The following is a 24,434-nucleotide window of genomic DNA, read 5'->3' as shown; positions in this document are numbered from 1 at the left end:
GAAAACAGAGCAGGTAACAAAAGAAGGTTACTAGAGTTTAAAGAGTTTTAAACATTTTATCTTTATATGTCAAGTTCATTAATATGTTATCAATTGCAGTGATTAAATTTTCAGAATATTGACATAAAAAATCCTTTGAAAATTCAAAAGACAGATTTAAAGAAGCACTTAAAAAATAAAGCACAGGCCCTGGCCGGTTGGCTCAGCGGTAGAGCGTCGGCCTAGCGTGCGGAGGACCCGGGTTCGATTCCCGGCCAGGGCACATAGGAGAAGCGCCCATTTGCTTCTCCACCCCTCCGCTGCGCTTTCCTCTCTGTCTCTCTCTTCCCCTCCCGCAGCCGAGGCTCCATTGGAGCAAAGATAGCCCGGGCACTGGGGATGGCTCTGTGGCCTCTGCCTCAGGCGCTAGAGTGGCTCTGGTCGCAATATGGCGACGCCCAGGATGGGCAGAGCATCGCCCCCTGGTGGGCAGAGCGTAGCCCCTGGTGGGCGTGCCGGGTGGATCCCGGTCGGGCGCATGCGGGAGTCTGTCTGACTGTCCCTCCCTGTTTCCAGCTTCAGAAAAATGGAAAAAAAAAAAAAAAAAAAATAAAGCACAATGTTTGCTAAAATCATACCTGTTTCAGGTCAGAATTTTCAATTTTCTCTCTCTCTGCATTTCCAATATCCACCATTTGTTGTTGAAGTTTTAACCTGAAAAATCACAACCCGACAGAACACATTATTAAGGACCCAGAGTTTATAAATTTCACCAAATTAGATAATCATTTTCCTGAGTGCCTATATTAGCACCAGGCATTGCGCTATGAAAAATGGCCAATAAAATGATACAGATTTTGACTTCACGCAGACAAGTTGTGTTCACATATAACTAAAATTTAACACAAATGTCTGCTTCTGCTAAGGAAAAATCTACAAACTATGGGCATAGAGAAGATGGGAAATCAGGTCTGTCTAGGAAGAGGAGAGAAAACTACCTGGAGATTAAAATTTGATGGGCAGGATTTTGATAAGCAGGGAAGCACCTGAGCAAAAGGTCTGGTGGAAGAGTGTGTGAGTCACTATGGCATCAGGAAGTGATCCAGGGTAGAAGCCACTTTACACCCACACAGTGTGTCACAATTTACAAAGTGCTCTCAGAGGCACTGCTCTTCCACTTTCACTCTCATAACTTAGGGAGCTCCAAAGTGGGTATGTAATGCCTACAAAATGTCATAACATAACGGGCATTTCATTAAGGTTGGCCAATTTTAATTGTAGTGAATTCTCACAATAAGTCTATGAGCATAAGCAGAGTCATCTTTATTATTCCAGTTTTACAGAAAAAAGATCGAAGTTTAACAAAGTTAGGCCAAATCACATGGCTATCAAACAGCCAAATCAAGGTAAGGCCCAGGTCTTTTAATATCCAAGTTAGTATGCCCCTCCCTGACTTTATTATGGTATAATTCTAGTGATTTTAAATTCAGGATTTAAAAGAAAACTATCTAGTGCAGGACAACATATTCTATAAAATATACTATGAGTTTTCATCCCTAAGATGAATAAACACATAATCTTCTTCAAAAGGAATATGCTCTCAGACAGAGCTCTAAGATACAGAACATCTCTGGTGACCACATGACTAACCTCATGAGAAAGACTTTACGCTAATTACATTTGAAGGACAGGTCCTCAACCTCCCCATTTTTAATACCCTTCACTTATCTCAAATAGAACTCATTTGGCACTTACTATTTCTACTTTGGCATTATTAGCATTTATCAACCCAATTAGAACTGCTGATTGGGAAGGCAACATTCTCAGAGCCAGGTCTGTACTTTTAATACTAATAAGAGCCTGAGAAGGTAGTGAGGCAGTGGATAGAGCATCAGAATGGGATGTGGAGGACCCAGGTTCAAAACCCCGAGGTCACCGGCTTGAGCACGGGATCATCTGGTTTGAGCCAGGCTCACCAGCTTGAGCAAGGGATCACTCAGTCCTCTGTAGCCCCTGGTCAAGGCACATATGAGAAAGCAATCAATGAGAATCTAAGGTGCTGCAACAAAGAATTGATGCTTCTTATTTCTCTCCCTTCCTGTCTGTCTGTCCCTATCTGTCCCTCTGTCTCTGTCACAAAATAAATAAATAAATACTAATAAGAGTTCAATAAATGTTTGTTGATGTATTGCATGAACCAAGCCAAATCCTGGATTAGAAGTCGAAATATGTAAGATAATTGGACAATATAACGTGGAAGAAACCATAAGACTCGTTGCTTTCTGAGCTATTACATACAAATAACAGAAAGTGGAGCTAAAGGAAGAGAGCCAGTCTTGCTCTTCCTTTGCAGCTTTGACAGTACCAGGCACACTCTCTGATCATGTTAGCTATATTATTTCTCTCTCAAACTTTCTGTGCATTCCTCCCCTTACATGTTTGTGGATGTTAATAACTTTGTGCTGAGGTTATGAGTTACTAAAGGTTTCTTTCTACAAAATCATGAAAATGAAAATAGAGGAGAAAAAATTATGAGCCAGAGTTAGAAAAGTTAGGCCCCACGTTATTTTAGCTCTAGTCTAAATTTGGATACTCTTGATAAATCAAGAAGACAAGACCCAGTTTAACAAGCATTTGTAGTGTAAATTCTTTGTAAATATGTTATGTAGATATAAAGAGAAACAATTATGCCCTACAAATAGAAATTGGAGCCAAAGACATCAATGGTCAGAAGCATCAATCATTAAGACACAAAAGGAGTAAGGACATTGCTACAGTAAAACAGAAGTTTTACTGCACAAAGTTTTCCTCAGTTCGTTTTACAGAAGTAGTGCTGGGTTACAATCTATAACTGATATATTTTTTTAGGAGAAAAATTAGTGTGTGATTTAATTTAAAATTACTATAGTTAGGATTCTAAGAGATAGTGAAATAACTTTAATAGCCATGACCAGGGTTTAGGAATATGTTCAATGGTCTTAAATCACAACAAAGGAGTTCAAAACAGATATTACTTCACAGTGCCACAGATCTAGAAAAAAAGTACAGTATTTCTTGATTAGAAGGTTCTGAATATTCAAAGTGTGTTAGAGTAAGTCAAAATAAATAATTCTTATAATAGAAGTACAAAGTATAGAAGACAGTTAGAATATCAGTAAAGGCTACATAAGTAAAATGCAATTTAAACTGGACCCTGAAGACAGAACAAGAGTCTGAGGTGGAGAAACTGAAGTCTGAAGTGAAGAAGAGGAAAGCAATGAAGCAACCCTAAGGAAAACTGAGAGAGGTGGGGGAGACTGTGCACTCTGGAAGTAAAGGGAGAAAGGACACCCTCACAAAAACAGAAAGGGAAGACAGAATGATGAAGATACAGACGTTCTCAGAGTGAGAAGCTGAGAGAATTCATACCCAGAAGTCTGTGCTCACCAGTGAGAGCACAACTGAACAGTAGACAGTCTCCACTGAGAGGCAGCGGAGCCCGGCGAACAGAGAAGAAGAAGAAGGAAGAAGAAGGAAGAAGAAGGAAGAAGAAAGAAGAAGAAAGAAGAAGAAGAAGAAAGAAGAAGAGGAAGAGGAAGAAAAATAATAATAAGAAGAAACCCAAATGTACAAAAACTACCAGTTTCAATATCTTCAGTGAGAATGGAGTGAATAAGAGAAAATGATAGTTTTTGCAGCCAGCAGTTCTAAGGGATGACGAGGTATGGCTAAATGTAGGCCTACAAAAGTGAAATAAAGATAAATAATTCCAGAGTAAAATAAACTATAAAGTTAAGGTCTTAGATGGGTCAACAAGACAAATTTATACTCACTACGAACGGAAGCAATGGATAGGAACTAGAAAAACGTTGAGCCAGAAGTTTTATGACTGCTGGGGAATATCCTGTACTCAGAGAGAAAGATAGGAGTAAGATGGAAACGATCATCAAAGCAAAAGTCATTTTTACCAAAGTTAGCCAATGGTCTCGAAACAAGAGTGGGGTTCAGAAATACTCATTTCCTTTTTTGGTCCCTAGTTGCAGGGAAGAGTGAGGAGGAATAATTTCTGATTAAAAGGGTTGCCAGGTAATATGCCATTGGGACAAAGTCCGGTTTCAGTAAGGAGGCATTCAAAAAAATGTGGAGATTGCAAAAATTTTATTGATAATGGGACAGGAATTTCAGAGGTTACAGCAAAAATTATTAAGAGGAGAGCTTTAATGGGTTGGTGGTGGGGAGTAGTCAAAAGCTGAAGGATGAGTAAGTTGGGGAATGAGAAAGTACATGATCAAGTACTTTATATTTTAAAAAGTAATTGTGGAAATAATGGAAGAAGAAATAGTAGGTGACCTGGAGGGCCAAGGTACAACAGAGAATGCAGCTGTGGAAAAGTTTAAATGGAAACATTTGGAGTTAACAGTGAGATGGAGCTTTTCCAAGTCTCTTCAAAGTATAAGATAGACAATTATGATGACTATTGCCTAGGTTTTCTGTGGCAGGCAGCTAATAGGTATCATTTCAATATTCAACAAATATTTACTGAGTTCCTACAAATGCTCGGCCCAGTCCTACGTGTCACAGATATAGCAGTGCAAAACAAAGACAGAATCCCTATTCTTAAGGACTTTATAGTTCAACATACTATCTGAGCTTTCTTTAATGATGAAAATGTTCTATAATGTGAACCATCCAATATAGTGCATATCTGAAATGCACTAGTGCAGCTGAGGAACTAAATTTTTAAAAATTTTAATTAATTTAAAATTAGATTTATCAACAAGACAGGTAATAACAGGTGTTTAAGAGGTTGTGGAGAAAAAAAGGAACCCTCATTCACTGCTGGTGGGAATGCAAACTAGTACAGACATTATGTAAGACATATGGTGGTGGTTCCTCAAAAAATTAAAAATGGAGTTACCACATGACCCAGAAATACTGGGTATCTACCCTAAAAACTTGAAAACATTTGTTCGCAAAGACATTTGCATCCCCATTGTTCACTGCAGCTTTATTCACAGTGGCCAAGACATGGAAACAAACACAGTGTCCCTTGATAGAGGACTGGATAAAGGAGATGTGAGACATACATACAAAGGGATAATCAGCCATAAGAAATGATGAACTACCACCATTTGCGACAACATGGATGGATCTTGAGTACATTATTCTAATTGAAATAAGTCAATCAGAAAAAGCTAAGGACTATATGATTTCACTCATATGTAGGCTATAAAACTGAGACTCATAGACAAAAGTGAAGTGGTTATCAGATGGAGAGGGATTGTGGGAGGACAATAAAGGGGGGTCAAATATATAGTGATGGGAAGTATCAATAGTTTGACTTTAGGTGATGGACACAACACAGTGAATACTTCACATGCTATGACCATGTACACCTGAAACTTACATGTTCTTATGGACCAATGTCACCCCATTAGATTTAATTTCTAAATAAAAAAATTAGGTTTAAATAGCTACATGTGGCTAATAATATTACCATATTAGATATGAAGGTTCCAGTGTAACCTCTTGGCTTCACTTAATGTCAGTCCCCTTATCAAGGGAAAGCAACCCCTTGATTAAAAAGGGCAAAAGGGCAAACAAGAGAAGTTCTATTTGTGATTTCTCTATTGTTAAAGATCCCAAGAACAAAGTTCTTGAGAACGGCAGTGCTTATATCAACACACTGAAAACAAGGTTCTTGTTTGTGAGCAATGAAAATTAACTTTAGCCATTATTAACAACAAAGGAGTTTCCTGGGAGGATATATGAGACTCGCTGAATCAACAGGGACCTCAGAAACAGAACCAGGCTAGAGTAATTGACCAGAATCACAAGCAAGGACAAGCCACAAGAACTGTCTGGTCTTCCTAATGCTGCCCTATATTCTCATCACTTACCCTGCAGTTCAAATTCTGGAAGAGAACTTATCCAACTGGCCAAGTATAAGTCTACTACTCCATGCTAAGATGATATACAACAAATAATTTATCTCAAGACAGAGTATAAACAGAAAGGAGGATATATTAAATAACATAGTTTTTAAAAAGTTTCTAAAAATCTTAAAAAAAAATCAGAAAGCCACAAATGGAAAACAAAGCTCTGGTTTCAAGCAATGCAAAACGTTAAGGGCTAATCACTACAGGATACTTAAATGATCAAGTTCCTTTCCCTTAGTTATTGCTGCTATTTCCCCAACATACTTCCCCTACTTCTGATAAGAAACTGCACAGTATACCTCTCGCCCTCCAAATTAAAAAGGCATAAAACCTGGGTTGAGTGACACTGTCCTATCCCCCTGGCCACAGTGATGGGCCCAGGTGTGGGTGTGTAACCCAGACCCAAATCCTTTTCTGGATGTTTCTAACTTGATTCATTAAGTAAGAATCTGTCTTCTTTGATCTCAAAATACAGACTTGGCCTCACAGAGAAAGCAGTAGGAGAAAAGCAGACACAGAAGTTAGAGGACAGGAGGGAGATAGAAGGAAAGGAGCTGCCACTCTCGTCTGACCATATGAATTCCTAGATCAGGGCATCCATGAGACCAGTACAATCCCTATTCTCTCCACAATTTATGTCAGCCAATACAGTCCCTTTTTGTTGCTTGTAATAGCTGGAGTTGGATTATTGTCATAACTAAAAGTTGACTAGATATTTTAACTTATTTAAAATCCTAGAATCTGGCCCTGGCTAGTGGCATCGGCCCAGCGTTTGGATATCCCAGGTTCTATTCCCAGTCAGGGTCATAGAAGAAGTGACCATTTGATTCCCACCCTCTTCACTTCTCTCCCTCTTCCCCACCCACAGCCAGTGGCTCAATAGATTGGAGCATGGCCCTAGGCACTAAGGATAGCTCCACTGGAGCACATCAGCCTCAGGTGCTAAAAATAGCTCGGGTACTCAAGCATCAGGCCCCAGGTGGATCCCAGTTGGGGTGCATGCTGGAGTCTGACTCACTAGTTCTCCTCCTCTCACCTAAAAAAGAAAAACCCTATAATTTTTACAAGTTTCTAGTTTATAGTCAACTTCACAAATTTTATAAACTCATCATCAGGCAGGGGAGCTTTGTAAAATACAAAATTAGAATAATAATTTTATTACTTAGGATAAAATAATAAAACGTGAAAAAAACACTTCTATGAAAACAAGAGACTGGGATGTAATTAATAATTTAAAGCATCTGCCAAAGCAGTGATTAATCCTATTTATCATGGATATTTGTTGTTTGTAAATAAATGGGTACTTCTGCTTATATAATTTAGAACTTTCATTTTCTTAGCAAGACCTTTTTCTACACAGGTAGTCTGTTTCTAACCTATCATAGGTTCTAAACAAGACAGGCTGTAATCATGATTATTTTAACAAATGATCAAAAGAGACACAGTTGATGTAGTTACTTATAAATCATAAAATCTGAGCTGTCGGGGGAAAAAAACACAACTGTAAACCATAAAAAAAAGCCATTCAAATTTTTTGAATTTTTGTTTCTTCTGTTACATTTTATGTTGGTTACTAAGTCCTTATTTTAAAGTAAGCTGGGGTCAACTACATGCTATAAATTACCTGAAGAAACTAAAGAGAAATCTAAGAAAAATTACCAAAGTGACTAATGGTATAGAAAATGATTCATATTAAAGAACATCTAAATAAATAAAAGATATTTCATGTAGCAAATAAACAAAAACCTAAGGGTCCAGTTCATCATTGTCCTCAAGTACTGTAATGGCAATGCTGAACATTTTATCACTATGGCAACAGAAGCCCAAATGAGAAGAAAAAGGCTTAAATTCTAACAGAAAAAAGAATAAAATATCACACTGAGGTTCCTAGGTAGATCTCTCTCTCCTTTCTGGAGATTGTCAGGGAGAGATTAAAAAAGTATCTGTCCTGGATAGTTAGAAAACTGTACCCACCTAAAAGAAAAGAATAGAATAAGACTGGCTCTCAAAATCCATTACAGATTTATGCTTCTAGAATTGTAGAAGCTAACATTTAAATTAATAGTTTATAAAACCTGACCTTCACAAAGAATATATGCATCACTGCCTGAAGTAATTCTTTCCTGAGTAATGAGAATCAACAACCTTGTCCTAAAACATAACTTACAACTTTAATGAAAACATTTAAAAATCTCTCAACTTTAATCTATATAATTACAGAATCATTAAATTTTTAGATCTTATAAAACAAATATAGGGTATTTCCAGCTGGCAGAAGATAATACATGTTGAGTTCTGTGTTAGCCATATCTCCTTCAAAACAATACAGAAAAGCAAGGAGAATAAAGTCTCACAAAACCACATCTTCCACAATGGAAGACAGAAAATGCCCAAACGTTAAAACATCTGGAAGTAAAAAGAGGAAGATAACTCTAAATCCCAGAAAGAGACTAGGCACACTCCTGATTGGAAGTCTTAGTAGTGAGCTTGGGCTCATTCCCTGGGAATGGACTTAACTCACCCATTAAAATAAAAGGATCTCTAATTTGACCCAATGCATGATCCAAGTACATGCCATAAATAAAATACACGTGGTTCTGACCGGTTGGCTCAGTGGTAGAGCGTCGGCCCAGTGTGTGGAAGTCCTGGGTTCGATTCCCTGCCAGGACACACAGGAGAAGCGCCCATCTGCTTCCTCACCCTTCCCCCCCCTCTCCTTTCTCTCTGTCTCTCTCTTTCCATCCTGCAGCCAAGGCTCCATTGGAGTAAAGTTGGCCCGGGCACTGAGGATGGCTCCATGGCCTCCTCAGGCACTAGAATGGCTCCAGTTGCAGCGGACCAACTCCCCAGAGGGAATGCGTGTCGACCCCTGGTGGGCATGCTGGGTGGAACCTGGTTGGGTGCATGTGGGAGTCTGTCTGTCTGCCCTCCCCCCCATGTCTCACTTCTGGGGGGAAAATACACGTTTAAAAACAAAATGATTCAAAAAGACTAAAACTAAGAACACAAACAAAGGTATACCAGGCAAACGGAAACGATAAGAAAACGGGTAATGATGATAACAATGTGAAATTCACGAAAAAAAACAAGTGACAAAAAGAAAAGCACTTTTGAATATTTAAACCCACAACTCACAATTAAGATATAACTGTTATGATTACCTATATGCCAAAAAATACAGCAATCACCTTTATGAAGCAAAAAAATACAAAATATGAAAGGAAGCATAGATACAAACATAGGAAGGAGACTCTGGTATCAATCACTATTTGTATAAGAAAAATGAAGTGGACAAAAAAATAAGTATATGGAAGATGTAAACATCATAGTTAATAGGGGAGATCTTCTGGATGTATATATCACACTTTATATTCTTATAATTGAGCACTTCCTTTTCTAGTCCATATGTAACACAAAAGTCAGTCATGTAGTAAAGGACTGAGGCACAAGACTGGGGTGAAGCAAAGGAGGTGCCCACAGTACAAAATTTAAGTTTCACTCTAAGGTTCCTACAAATGCAGTATGAACACATAAGAGTAGGTGCCTCCTTAATTTTCACCCTGGGCACCTTACTTATTTTATCCTAGTTCTGGCCTATGTCACAAGGAAAACATTATTGTATTCCATAAAATAAATTAATAGAAACAATATCCTTTGATCACAATGCAATCAAACTATAAATTAACAACAAAAAAGCCCTCCCACACAAATATTCAAAAACCTTCTGTAATAAACTGAATTGTTTCTCTGCAAGTTCATACATTGAAGTCCTAACACCCTAGTATGTCAGCATGTATTTGAAGATAGGGCTTTGAAGAACTGAGGTTAAATGAGATTATACAGGTAGGCTCTACTCCAATATTACTGGTCCTCATGAGTGGGAGAGGGATTAAGGACACATGTGCAGACAGAAAAGATCATGTGATGACAGAGCAAGAAGGTGATCATCTGCCAGTCAAGGAGAGAGGCCTGAGGAGACACCAAATCTGCCAACACCTTGAGATCTCACACTTTCAGCCTCCAGAGCTGTAAGAAAATAAATTTTGATTGTTTAAAGTACCCTGTTGTGGTATTTTGTTATGGCAGTCCTAGCAAGCTCTTAGTTGCACCTTCTGTTAATCAACTACACTTGTTAGATTGGCCATAATCAACTGGACAGGTAATAACAAGTGTTGGAGAGGCTGTGGAGAAAAAGGAACCCTCATTCACTGCTGGTGGGAATGTAAAGTAGCACAAACATTATGGAAGAAAGTATGGTGGTTCCTCAAAAAATTAAGAATAGAACCACCATATGACCCAGCAATCACTCTACTGGGTATCTACCCCAATTACTCAAAAACAATGGTACATAAAGACACATGCATCCCCATGTTCATTGCAGTATTATTCACAGTGGCCAAGACACGGAAACAACCAAAATGTCCCTCAATAGAGGATTGGATAAAGAAGATGTGGTACACATATATAATACAATGGAATACTATGCAGACATAAATGATGATATAGTGACATTTACAACAACATAGATGGACCTTGAGAACATTATACTAAGTGAAATAAGTAAATCAGAAAAGCTAAGAACTGTATGATTTCACACATAGGTGGGATATAAAACTGAGACTCATGGACATAGATAAAAATGAAGTGGTTACCAGGGGGAGAAGGACATGGAAAAGGGAGCTGTGAGGAAGGGGGCTGCGGGAAGGGTGAAAAGAGGGACAAATACTCTATAAGGTGGCAAAAACTGATTTGACTTTGTGTGATGGATATACAACTTAATCAACAGTTCAAAGATATAGAAATGTTTACCTGAGACCTATATACTCTTATTGATTAATGTCACCCTGTTAAATTTAATTTTCTAAATTAAAAAACAAAACAAACTACAGCTTCTATATAAATAACTCTTGAATAAAAAGGAAAATACAAACTGAAGAAAACACACATAATACATTTAATGCAGTGATAAGAAAATAAGTACTAGACACTTTTACCAAAATGAAAGAATATTAATTGAATTAAATTTTCAACTCAAAAAACTAAAAAATGGATGAAGTAAATAAAGAAAGCACAAGATATACATGGCATGATCTTAGAAAACTCTGAAGACTCCACAAAGCAGTTAGCCAAAAATACATGCCTTAAATAAAGTCATAGAATTTAAGGTCAATGCATAAAAGTCACATAAGTATTTCTATATGCTATCACTGAACAATTAGAAAGTAAAATTTTAAAAATATCTCTTTATATAATCACATTAAAACGCTTAGAAATAGACCCTGGCCAGTTGGCTCAGTGGATAGAGCACAGACCTGGTGTATGGATGTACCAGGTTCTATTTCCATTCAGGGCACATAAGAGAAGTAACCATCAGCTTCTCTCCCCTTCCCTCTCCCCCTTCTCTGTTTCCCTCTCACAGCCAGTGGCTAGACTGCTTCAAGAATGGCCTTGGGTGCTGAGGATGGCTGGGTTGGTCTAAGTGTGGGCCTCAGACACTAAAAATAGCTCCATCAGCCCCAGACAGGGGTTCCCCGACGGATCCCAGCCAGGGCACATGTGGAAGTGTCTATTTCCCCTCCTCACTTAAATAAATAAACAAACAAATTCTTTGAAATAAAATGTAACACAAGATGAACATGACATATACAATGAAAACTACAAAACTTTGAGAAAAGAAATTAAATAAACAGAGATATGACATAATCATGAATTGGAAAAACTCCAAAATTGTTGAGACGACAACTCTCCTCAGATTTAGGTGGAGATTCAATGCAATCTCAATCAAAATCTCAACAAGCCTTTTAGAAAAGACAACAAGCTGACATAACCATCTTGACAAAAAAAGAACATGGCAAAGGACTTACACTCTCTGAATCAAACTTACTATAAAGCTATAATGGTCAAAACAGCATGATTATTAGTGTCAAGAAAGACAGATCAATGGAATAGAACTGAGTTCAGAAACAGACAGACTGTTACACAGTCAAATGCTTTTCAATAAAGTTACCAAAATAATTCAATGGGAGAAAAGACAGATTTCCACAAATGGTGCTGCAACAACTTGATCCTTATATGGAAAAAAAAAAAGAATGTCTACCATCACCTCATACTATACAAAAACTCCTATCAACTGGACTATAAAGCTAAATGTAAAAACCAAAATTTTAACCTTTTGTAAGAAAACAAATCTTTGTGACACAGGATTAGGCAAAGAAATCCTAAACAGAATATAAAAAGCACAAACTAGAAAGTAAAAAATTGATAAAATGGGCCCTGGCTGGTTGGCTCAGAGGTAGAGCATTAGCTCGATGTGTGGAAGTCCTGGGTTTGATTCCTGACCAGGGCACACAGGAGAAGTGCCTATCTGCTTCTCCATTCTTCTCCCTCTCCTTTCTTTCTATACCTCTCTTCTCCTCCCGCACGCAGCTAAGGCTCCACTGGAGCAAAGTTGGCCTGGGCACTGAGGATGACTCCATGGCCTCTGCCACAGGCACTAGAATGGCTCCAGTTGCAATGGAGCAACGGCCCAGATGGGCAGAGCATCGTCCCCTGGTGGGCATGCTGGGTGGATCCCGGTTGGGCTCATGAGAGAGTCTGTCTCTCTGCCTCCCCGCTTCTCAATTCAGAAAAATACAAAAAAAGAAAGAAAAAATTTGATAAAATGGATTTCATAAAAAATAATAAAAATTCTTTCAATAGACACAATTAAAATAAACAAGAAAGCAAGCCAAAGATATGGGACAAAATATCTGTAAAACATGTATCTAACAAAGAGTTCATATGCAGAACACATAAAGAGCTGTTGTAACTTGATAACATAACATTCCAGTTTCTTAAATGAACAAAATATTTGAACAGACACTTCACAAAAGTAAAGTCACCTATAAGCACATTAAAAGTTGCTAAACATTAGCTTTGATTGGGTAGCTCAGTTGGTTAGAGCAGTGGTCCCCAATCTTTTTGGGCCACAGACCGGTTTAATGTCAGAAAATATTTTCATGGACCGGCCTTTAGGGTGGGACGGATAAATGTATCACGTGACCGAGACAAGCGTCAAGAGTGAGTCTTAGACAAATGTAACAGAGGGAATCTGGTCATTTAAAAAAAATAAAACATCTTTCAGACTTAAATATAAATAAAATGGAAATAATGTAAGTTATTTATTCTTTCTCTGCGGACTGGTACCGGTCCGTGGTCCGGGGGTTGGGGACCACTAGGTAAGAGCATCGTCCTGAAATGCCAAGGTTGCTGGTTAGATCCTCAGTAAGGGCACGTACAAGAATCAACCAATGACAGCATGACTAGGTGGAATAACAAGCCAATGTCTCTCTCTCTCTCTGTCTTTCTCCCCCCTTCTTCTCTCTCTAAAAACCAATAAATAAAAATAATGTTTTTAAATTGCTAAACATCACTAGCTATCAGGGAAAATCAAATTAAGACAACAGCGACATATTACTATACATCAGCTATAAGTTAGTTTAAAAAGACAATAACAGGTGTCAAGGCCTGATCTGTGGTGGCACAGTGGATAAAGCATCGACCTGGAAATGCTGAGGTCGCCGGTTCGAAACCCTGGGCTTGCCTAGTCAAGGCACATATGGGAGTTGATGCTTCCAGCTCCAACCCCCTTCTCTCTCTCTGTCTCTCTCTCCTCTTTATCTCTGTCTCTCTCTCCTCTCTAAAAATGAATAAATAAAAAATAAATAAAAATTTAAAAAAATGAAAATAACAGGTGTCAATACAATTTGTGAAAAAAAGGAAACTCGAATACCTTGGTACTGGGAATGAAAAATAGTACAACCACTTTGGAAAACAGTGTATATTATAAAATTAAATATGCATTTATTTGACTCAGCAATCTCATTTCTAGAAATCTAACCAAGAGATTTAAGAACATATGTCCACACCCACATTGTACATACATGATCACAGCAGCATTATTCATAATAGCTTCAACTAATAACAAGCCAAATATCTGCCCATCAAGAAAAGAATGGATAAACAAATCATGTTATATCCCACAATGGAATACTAATCAGCAATAAAAATCAGGGATTGCTTAAGGCTGGGGACCAGGACAGAGGTCAACTGCAAAGAGAAACAGGGAACCTTTTAGGTGGTCAAATAGTTCTATGCTTTTACTGAGGTGATGATTACACAACTATATGCAATTACCAAAATTCATAAAGCTGCACATTAAATGGGTGAATTTTATTTTTTGTACATTAAACATCAATAAATTAGAAAAACATTTTAATAGCAAAATACACAGAAAGAAGATACAAGCAGAAATTAATGAGGTAGAAAATAGAAAAGAGTTGATTCAATAAATCAAAATCTTAGTTTAAAAAAACCACTGAACTATATGCTTAAAATGATTAAAATAGTAAACTTTGTTATATATAATTTACCACAATAATAAATAAATATATTATAAATATATTTATATTACATATTATATAATATTATATAATATAATAATAAAAATAAATAATAAATTAAGCACTACCAGACTTAAGAGAGGAAGAGAGTTCCAGTTAAGATGGTGGAGAAGATAAATGCTGTGCTCGCCCCCTCCTACAACCACATAAAAATTATACTCAATTATAGAAGAACCACTCTTGAAAACCCCCTGAAGACTAGTTGAACAGAACTACTATAACTAAGGATATAAAAAAAGCTACATTGAGACTGGTAGGAGGGGTAGAGACATGAAATGGGCTAACCCCACACCCACATGTGGTAGTTAAAAACCAGCAGCAATATCTCGACCGTGGAAGTCCTCAGGGAGTGAGGAGTTGCAGCGCCAAACCAGGCTCCACAGCCCAGACACCAGTGCTAGGAGGAGGACTTCCCACAATATCTGACTGTGGAAATCAGCAGGGCTTCTATCGGTGAGATGGAGGGCTGTTGGAGCCCCAGACACTCCTATTAAAGGGCCCACGCATAGACTTACCTCTCTGACTGATTCACTGGCTCTGAGCATTTTGGGGCAGCAGCTTTAAAAAGCACCAGGGTCATAAAAGGAGGAATTGAATTGTCTGGCTTCAAGGCAAGGCTGGGTGTCAGCTGTCTCAGTACTAAAGAACTTGCAGACCCATTGTTCCTTTGTTGTGCCCTTCCCCCACCTGGCCTGCAAGCACAGGCAGGCACCAAATCTGAATCTTGACCAAACTCGCCCCTCTGGTGATTCCCTGATAAACCTGCCTTACCCAGCCATAGGACCAGCCAAACTTCTTTCAGGGGCTATTCCTCCTCACAGGCTACCTGCCTCAGTTCACATAGGGAACTTTCTTAAAACCTCTTAAAGGCCCACGAACCTCAAACAAGCATACCTTGCATGCCTTGCCCTCTCACTAAGCCACCCTGACACTAGCGGCAGCGGGCCTCAGTTCGCAGCATAGCCCCTCCCAGGTACCTGCAAGTCCAGCACAGACAGCTGCCAACTGCAGATCACTTTGTAGCTCCTACCAGGCCGAGCTGGGCACAGGCAACAGCTAACCTGGCCCTGCACCAGAGCCCCTCCCAAGTGGCCCAGGAACCAACACACATAGAGGCCAGCTTCAGACAACACCAGAGCACCACCTAATTAGATCCACAAACAACACACCCAAAAGGTGGGCTCGGCAGGCACCAGAGCCTCACTATAGCGAACTGCACTCTGTGGTCAGCCCCACACTACAGCTCATCCACGTAGTCACATCTAGTCCTCACAAATAGCCTGTCTATCCACCCACTGTCGTGCCAACAGCAATCAAGGCTCAACTACAATAGGACGGTACACACACACACAAAGGACACCCATGGAGGACCTGGCTCAAGTAACCAGGGACACTGGGCCACTGGGCCCCACAAGACAATCTGCCAAGACTGGGAGACGAAGCAAATCTAACTAATAATACATAGAAACAAACACAGGCAGGCAGCCAAAATGAGGAGACAAAGAAACATGTCCCTAATGAGAGAACAGGACAAAATTCCAGAAAAAGAACAAAATGATGGCAAGCAATCTATCAGAAACAGAATCTAAAGCACTGATTATAAATATGTTTAATGAATTTGGGAAGAATAGATGACCTCAGAGAGAACTTCAATAAAGACTTAAAATACTTAAAAAGACTTAAAAGACTTAAAAACTTAAAAAAGGAGATAGAAACCAGAAAAAGAACCAGTCAGATATAAAAAATAACTGAAATAAAGAATGCATGAGATGGAATCAATATCAGATTATTGAAGCAGAGGACTGAATAAGCGATCTGGAAGACAAAGTAGCAGAAAACACCCAGCTGGAACAACAAAAAGAAAAAAGAATTTTAAGGGACTTGTGAGACAAGATCAAGTATACCACAGTCACATCATAGGGTTATCAGAAGGAGAAAAGAGAGATCAAGGGATTGAAAACCAATTTGAAGAAATAATGACTGAAAACTTCCCTAACCTGGCAAAGGAAATAGACATGTAAGTCCAGGAAATACAAAGAGTCCTAAACAAGATGAACCCAAAGAGGACCTATATTAGATAAAATATACTTTTAAACAAAGGCTATACCATGAGAGAAAGGACATTTCATATACAATAGCCAAGCTATTGTTCAGTTTCTAATGATCAAATCTGAGAAAATCTGAGCAACAAAATAAATTATAATAAAATATTCTAACCCATAGAATAAACTGTTATGTAGGTAACATTTAGGAAGAAGGGAAAGCTCTTCTTCTCAGAAGTCCAACTAATAAATGTAGATGGGAAATAGCAAAACATCTTTTGGCAAACACTAAAGTAATAACTGTTTCAGGCAAGAATTATCAATGGATGCTAAAATTAGTGGAAGAGTGTATGATGAGATAGTATGATAATATTTACAGTCTCAAAGTATCTCCCCTAATCTTTATTATATGCGGCTTAAGTGTCTGTTTGTTGCCGATAGCTTATTGGTTGCTTGTGTAACTGTACTAGCCAATGGGGTGAAGTTGCCACGGCTGAACGCAAATTGAGTGGGTCAGGGGGAAGGTGAACATTTGTTTGCATTGGCAATCATCTGTTTTACATAAAAACTATGTCTTAACGTAATTTCTTTTAAGAATGCCTCCTAGAAAATACAGCACTGAAGAGGAGAGAAAAGGAGCTAAAGCTGCACAAAAATAGCTTTCTCGACAAAAAGAAACCACTGAGCAGAGAAGGACAAGGCTTGCTTCAGTCACAGAGCAAATGCGTCTTTCTCAGCAAAATGAGCTGATGAGCATAGAGAAACAAGGCTTGCCTCAGATGCAAGACAAAAAAGCCTGTCTCGACAAAATGAGTCCCTTGAACAAAGGCAGGAGAGAAATGCAAAAAATGACAGAGTAATGCTGACCGAAACGCAAAAAGGATTAAAAGTTTCAAACGGAGAAACTTTAATTTTTGAGCATTCCTCTGGTGACATGAATATTAAATGTGAACACTGTCAGTCCTTAAACTTCAAGTTACAAACTAATCGATTTGACTGTGGATACAACTGACAGGTTGTTAAAAGAAATCATGAAAAATGATTATCCACTTGGAGGAAAAGTTTTACTTCTTGGAGGTGACTTTAGACAATGTCTATCAGTATTGCCTCATGCTCCACAAGCCGCAATAATACAAAATAGCATAAAATTTGCAAAATCATGGGATTTATTTAAGAAACTCCCACTGAGCCCTGGCCGGTTGGCTCAGCGGTAGAGCGTCGGCCTAGCGTGCGGAGGACCCGGGTTCGATTCCCGGCCAGGGCACATAGGAGAAGCGCCCATTTGCTTCTCCACCCCTCCGCCGCGCTTTCCTCTCTGTCTCTCTCTTCCCCTCCCGCAGCCAAGGCTCCATTGGAGCAAAGATGGCCCGGGCGCTGGGGATGGCTCTGTGGCCTCTGCCTCAGGCGCTAGAGTGGCTCTGGTCGCAACATGGCGACGCCCAGGATGGGCAGAGCATCGCCCCCTGGTGGGCAGAGCATCGCCCCATGGTGGGCGTGCCGGGTGGATCCCGGTCGGGCGCATGCGGGAGCCTGTCTGACTGTCTCTCCCTGTTTCCAGCTTCAGAAAAATGAAAAAAAAAAAAAAAAAAAAAAAAAAAAAAAAAAAGAAACTCCCACTGACAATGAACATGAGGTCAAATGACCCCGAAAATAGTGAGTGGCTTTTAAAACTTGGAAATGGAACTCTTTCTGATGATAATGGATTGAGTGAAGACGTTGTCCAGATTCCTTTGTCAATGATATGCAAAGATAGTTTAGTGGATTGGGTTTTTGGTAATAAAATCCAGCCTGGAAACATTAGTGAAATTAGTGAAAGGGCAATATTGTGTCCTAAAAATTCTGATGTAGACAAACTAAATGATGATGTCTTAAATATCATTGAAGGGAACGACACGACATATTTAAGTGTTGATTCCGTTGTAGCCGATAATAAAGCGAGTGCCAACAACTTTCCAACAGAATTTTTAAATAGTCTGTCGCCTTCTGGCATGCCACCTCACAAATTGAGGTTAAAGATTGGAGCAATTATTATGCTGTTAAAAAATCTTAACACCAGAAGGGGTCTTTGCAATGGTACGAGACTAGAGGTTCTCCAGTTGAAAAATAATGTCATAATAGCTAAGTCTTTGACTAGCTCCTCTAAAGGTAAAATACATGTCATTCCAAGAATTGATTTGGCTCCATCTCAAACAGGGTTGCTGTTTCAATTGAGACGTAGACAATTTCCTGTAAAACTTGCCTTTACTATGACCATCAATAAGTCTCATGGCCAAATGCTTAAGCGTGTTGGCATTTTTTTTACCTGAGCCTGCATTTGGACAGGTCAACTTTATGTTGCCTGTTCAAGAGTTCGTGAAAGAACGGACGTAAAATTAAAAATAATTGATGGTCCTCTGCAAGGCGAGCTTAAAAATGATGGAAAGATCTACACAAGAAATGTTGTGTACAAAGAGATCTTTGACATGTGAATTAACATTTTATTATTTAAATCACCTTTATTTATTGAGCTAGCGGTGGCTCTTAAGAAATGTACCGCCAGTGGTTTCCTTCATTGCACTCTACTTTAAGCAATTAAGAAAGTAGAAGGGGGAAACCCCGTGGGGCACTAAGCAAAGGGGCGTCCTCGCCGCCTGCCCTGGGTAATTCAGTTTGAATTAGCAGACACCTTTGCACAAATCATTTTAATTACATTTTATAATATCTAGAACAGCGGTCATTTCGTATGACCGCCAGGCTTTCTAGTTATGTTATAAAGAGGAAAAAGTAGTCATTTTATAGTGAAAAAAAATTTGGCCAACACCAGTTTAGCCAAGTGATTAAAGTTAACATCACCAGTAAAGGAACAAATCACATACCTACCAATATGATGCACTGAGGACATGTGGCTTTGACTTTGGTATTATTTTTACTAAATTTAATTGAATGTATTAATTAGTAGAATGTAAGAGAAACTCAAATTGGTGGTGGGGTAATCTACAAAATAACTGGCCAGGACTCTACAAAAGTGTTAATGTGTTCAAGATTAAAGGAGACTAAGTAAAGGCAACATGGGATTCTGGACTGGATCCTGGATCCAGGACCAGAGAAGGACATCAGTGGGATAACCGGTTAAAGTTGAATAAAGTCTACAGGCTTGATAACAGTAATGTTTATTTGATTTCCTAATTATATTGTTAACTTGGAGCTTTGATTATTGTAATATGGTTACGTAAGATGCAATGGGAGACCTAGGTGAAGATTATGTGGGAACTCTTCTACTTTTACAATGTTTTGTTAGCTGTGAAATTATTTTAAAATGAGAAGTTTAAAATATATATACACATATATAACCTAATACTTTGAAGTTCCCGTCTGGCCAAGTCTTCTGCCATCTGCGAAGCCCGCAGTCTCTCTTCATACTGATCCTTCTCAGACTGCCTCCAGACATCATATTCCACTTTCGTTTTCTCTAAATCCGCTAATCTGTTCTCAAGTTCTAGCCTAAAACAACAGATGATAATTATGTTACAAGAACTACAATAAGGATAATATGACAGAAAAATGTGTTCATGTACAAGGAGATTTAACACAAAATAATTATATACTTACTTTTCATCCTGTAAGACCACAAGTTTTTGATAACCTTCTTCCTTGGCAGCTTGTACTTTACGTATTAATTCACAATCCTTTTCTACTAAGAGCACTTTGTGGTGATCAACAGCTGATTTGAGAATTTCATTGTCTGACTGTAATCCTAATATTTTTTAAGGAGAAAAATGCACTATACTCAATTTTACTAAGATGAAAAGTCACAATTCACAGCAAACATTCTGAAGCTAGTAAGAAAATCAGAAGAGTGTAGAAAATAAGTCACTCTGGATATATATTCTCAAAGATTATTATATTGATAAATGTTTTGCAAGAATAAAACAAACTAAAACTCAGTTAATTTTTCTGTCATTTTATTTAGCATACTCACACAAAAATATTAATAAAAGGTTATATGCATTTATTCATCACTTGAATCTTTAGGCTAGGAACATCACCCTGGATGACAGCTAAAGAGGTTTAAGTACTTACTTCATCTCTAACCTAAGCCCTACAGAGACACCGTGACAAAGAGGGCTAGAAGCAGGGCGAAAAAAATTACAGAACCCTCCAACAAAACTTATCACTCTAGCAGATTTGTTAGATTTGTAGTAGAAACATAAACTGGAAACTTTCAATTCTGTCCAATGAATTTAAAAATCTTCCTTGCAATAAGTATTTTACAGATAATATATTCATATCTCACTTCACGTTAAAAAGAATGCAGAACTGCGAGAAGCTCTTTTCAATTTCTAAGAAAATGTACTCTCTAACTCTATGTAAATTCACAAAGCAACATCATGTAGAAATTAATAATAAAAACATCATAAGTTCTGTCTGAAACTACAGAGGCCAGTTCAACTAAACACCAACTCAAGGATGGTAAAAGCACAAAGGCAGCCTTTTCACGTTCTTAAGAAAAGTCAGAAGTAATATAATCTCAGCTTAAAAATAAGCCTAGGCTAAACTAGACTTAATAACTAGCCTAGGGCTACATAAAAATTATTTTAACTGTAATAATTGGGCTTGGAACGAATAATCATATGATCTAATAGATTTAAAATTATAAACCAGGAGCATGGAAATTCCCACTGTAAAATTTTATTTAATTTCTGTATGAATCAAGTAACTATAACATAAACGTAAGATTGTTTTTTTAAAAAAATGTTAGATTGCAGAATGAACATTCAACACAAAAACAATCCATATGTGCTTTAACATTAAAATTCAATTAAGCTGAAAATTGGAAAATAAACATCCAGTGTGATCTATTTTAATAATTTTAGTTTATATGTGAAAATAATAAAAAGCATGGGAAATTATATATTACCATCCAGTTCACTTTGAATCTTATTTCTTTCTCTTTCTAGCTCACTCTTAGCTCTTGCTGCTTCCAGCTTGATGTCTGTTATTTCTAGTTTGTTTGAATGTTTAAGTTCTTTTACCTGTTGATAATTAAAAATTGAATTACTATTGGTTATTTTCTTGCCATTAACTGCTTACTCTAGAAATTTAGTAGAAATGAGAAGCCACTGCGGTTGTAGAGCATCGAGTGAGCACCTTCCACAAGAGATGGTGTTTCAGTGCCTAGAACAGTACTTGGCATGAAGAAAACAGTTTTTCCCTAATAAATGTAAGTCTATTTTTTTTTAAAAAGAATGTTGGTGACAAGAAGGCATTCCAGGTATAAGAACATCCAAAATGTTACATAGGTTTAAAGTCACATTGTCTGCTTGAAAGAAAAGAAGTGAATGTGTTATAGGCAGAGCAAAAATCTATGGAGTGGCAGGGAATCAACTTTATATAACATATAAAAGGGTTGTATATCCTGTTAGCTATTAAAGGTGGCACAATTAACTTTGTTTCAGTCCTGTAAGAGACAGATATTATCCCCATTGAAAAGTTAAGCTAGTCAAAGGCCCTGGCCAAGTAACTCATTTGATTAGAGCATCATCCTGATACACTAAGATCGTGGGTTGTATTCTTGGTCAGGGCACGTAGAAGAATCAACCAACGAATGTATAAATAAGTGGAACAACAAATTGATGTTTCTCTCTCTCAAATAAAAAAAAAAAAAAAAAAAAAGCTCTTCCAGTTGTTTAAAAAAAAAAGTAAGCAAGTTAAAAGTCACATACGTGGTGAGATGAATGAGTCAAGATTCAAATGTAGACTCAACCGATTCAAAGCCCATGAACTTTTCCACTGTACTCCATTACCTACCTCCAAAATGAAAGTTTTAATTCCTAAATATATCTGAATTTCAAGACTATACTTGAATTAAAACATTTAACAATAAAAAACTCATTGCCTAATTTTCACTTATTCTTCTGGTGTCAGCCATGTGCAATAAATTAAATGAGATACTGGCTTCAAAACCACTTTGCAACTATAAGAATATTCAAACAAAAAATCTGAAATGTCACTAGATATATAATCTTCAAATGTAAAGGAGTATGTATGTGTTTACCACAGAAACAATTAGGTAGACTATCTCCTACAGGTGGCATCTAACACCTCTAATATGCTGTTGGCCTTTCAGGCACAGAAATCCAATTGTGTCACTGCACCTAAAAAAAAAACTCCAAGGTTAGATTCACATTAACAAAATGTACAAAGAGTGACCTAAAAAATCAGAATGTCAGTTTATTAATTATGAGAAAAACCTATAAGGGCAACTAGAATCTGCTAATCTGAAAAACCAGTGCAGTCTTTCCCTATAGACAAAATTACATAACAAGTCAAATAACTGAAAGTTGCATGGTAATCATTCAATCTGAACAAACTGAATGGAATGAATTGTTTCATGGTCATAAATTAAAGCAGATTGGTGTACTCCTTTCCACAGTAAGAATGATATTTTTGGCCATGGCCAGTTGGCTCAGTGGTAGAGCGTCGGCCCAGCATGTAGAAGTCCCAGGTTTGATTCCTGGCCAGGGCACACAGGAGAAAGTACCCATCTGCTTCTCCACCCTTCCCCTTCTCCTCACTCCTCCCTCCCGCAGCCAGGGCTCCATTGGAGCAAAGTTGGCCCGGACACTGAGGATGGCTCCGTGGCCTCCACCTCAGGCACTTGAATGGCTCCAGTTGCAATGGAGCAATGCCCCAGATGGGCAGAGCATCGCCTCCTACTGGGCATGCCGGGTAGATCCCAGTCGAGTGCATGCAGGAGTCTGTCTCTCTGCTTCTCACTTCAGAAAAATAGAGAAAAAAAAAAAAAGAGAGAGAAGGATCTTTCCAATGGCTAAACATTGCTTCAATCTTCTCAAGTAATTCCTTGGCCAAGAATTTATAATGAATACATTATTCTTATAGGTAACTTCTTATATTTCTACCAAACTAGAGTAAATTCCTTCTGGTCTGAGAGCCATTTTGTTTTTTAAGGTGATTTTCCATATAACTCTGCTGTAATAGAAATGCATTATTTAACTGATTTAGTAACCAATTTTATTTCCAAGTTCTTAAAGAGGCCTGAAGTAGTACTACTACTGCTAGCTAATATAATAATAACAGCTAATATTTGGGTGATTATATTCTAAATCTTAAGCTAAATGCTTTATGTATATTTTATTCAATCTTTGCCAAACTCTGTAAGTATCAGTCTCATTTTATAAAGGAATACAAAGTTTTCAAAGGAAATGTAAATTGCCCACGGTCATACAACTATTAAACAGAAGAAATAAAGTTTGAATCCAGTCTGTTTAACTCCAGAGCTGATACTCTTATTATCTACAGCAGGGGCCCCCAAACTACAGCCCGCGAGCCCCCATGCGGCCCCCTGAGGTCATTTATCCGGCCCCCGGGCACTTCTGGAAGGAGCACCTCTTTCATTGGTGGTCAGTGAGAGGAGCCCATTGTCCAAAAGCAGGCTCATAGTTCCCATTGAAATACTCGTCAGTTTGTTGATTTAAATTTACTTGTTCTTTATTTTAAATATTGCATTTGTTCCCGCTTTGTTTTTTTACTTTAAAATAAGATATGTGCAGTATGCATAGGGATTTGTTCATAGTTTTTTTTTATAGTCCGGCCCTCCAATGGTCTGAGGGACAGTGAACTGGCCCCCTGTGTAAAAAGTTTGGGACCCCTGGCCTACAAGGAGTCTATAAAATACTTCTCATTGTCATCCTATTTCTGGTTACTGGATTCCTTATATAAGGTGGAGGGGAGAGAAACTAAGTTCTTCAGAAAACTCTGTATATAAAATGTTCAAACCATTATATTCTTTTTTAAATAACATAAATATAGACGCTGCTGGTATTAGTTTACTCATTTCACATTTACTGAGTGCTTACTATGTACCAGCACTAGGAGCTGGAGGTACAGCAGTAGTAAAAGCAATGTCTCTAAGCTCTGGAGCTTACATTTGGTTGGGGTTAGCGGCAGGGGGTAGGGGTACAAAAAGAGAGACAAAAAAAATAAACAACTATAAATATATTAGATGGTGGTAAGAGCTATGGAGAAAAATAAAGCAAATAAGGAAGACTGAGAGG

General features: G+C 38.1%; 1 protein-coding gene across 4 annotated transcripts in view; it reads right to left on the bottom strand.

Moving 5' to 3' along the window:
- Positions 1-24,434, bottom strand: part of CEP83 (centrosomal protein 83) — a 105,280-nt gene that overhangs the window by 14,223 nt on the left and 66,623 nt on the right. For all 4 annotated transcript variants that reach the window (XM_066368630.1, XM_066368629.1, XM_066368632.1 and 1 more), the window contains 4 exons: positions 21,278-21,392; positions 19,969-20,113; positions 19,711-19,860; positions 618-693 (listed from right to left, as the gene is read on the bottom strand). In XM_066368630.1, the coding sequence (XP_066224727.1) occupies positions 618-693; positions 19,711-19,860; positions 19,969-20,113; positions 21,278-21,392 (486 nt within the window). The remainder of the gene's footprint in view (positions 1-617; positions 694-19,710; positions 19,861-19,968; positions 20,114-21,277; positions 21,393-24,434) is intronic.

Source organism: Saccopteryx leptura, chromosome 2 (assembly GCF_036850995.1).
Source record: "Saccopteryx leptura isolate mSacLep1 chromosome 2, mSacLep1_pri_phased_curated, whole genome shotgun sequence".
Classification (NCBI taxonomy): Eukaryota; Metazoa; Chordata; class Mammalia; order Chiroptera; family Emballonuridae; genus Saccopteryx; species Saccopteryx leptura.
This window is presented reverse-complemented; position numbering and strand designations above follow the sequence as displayed.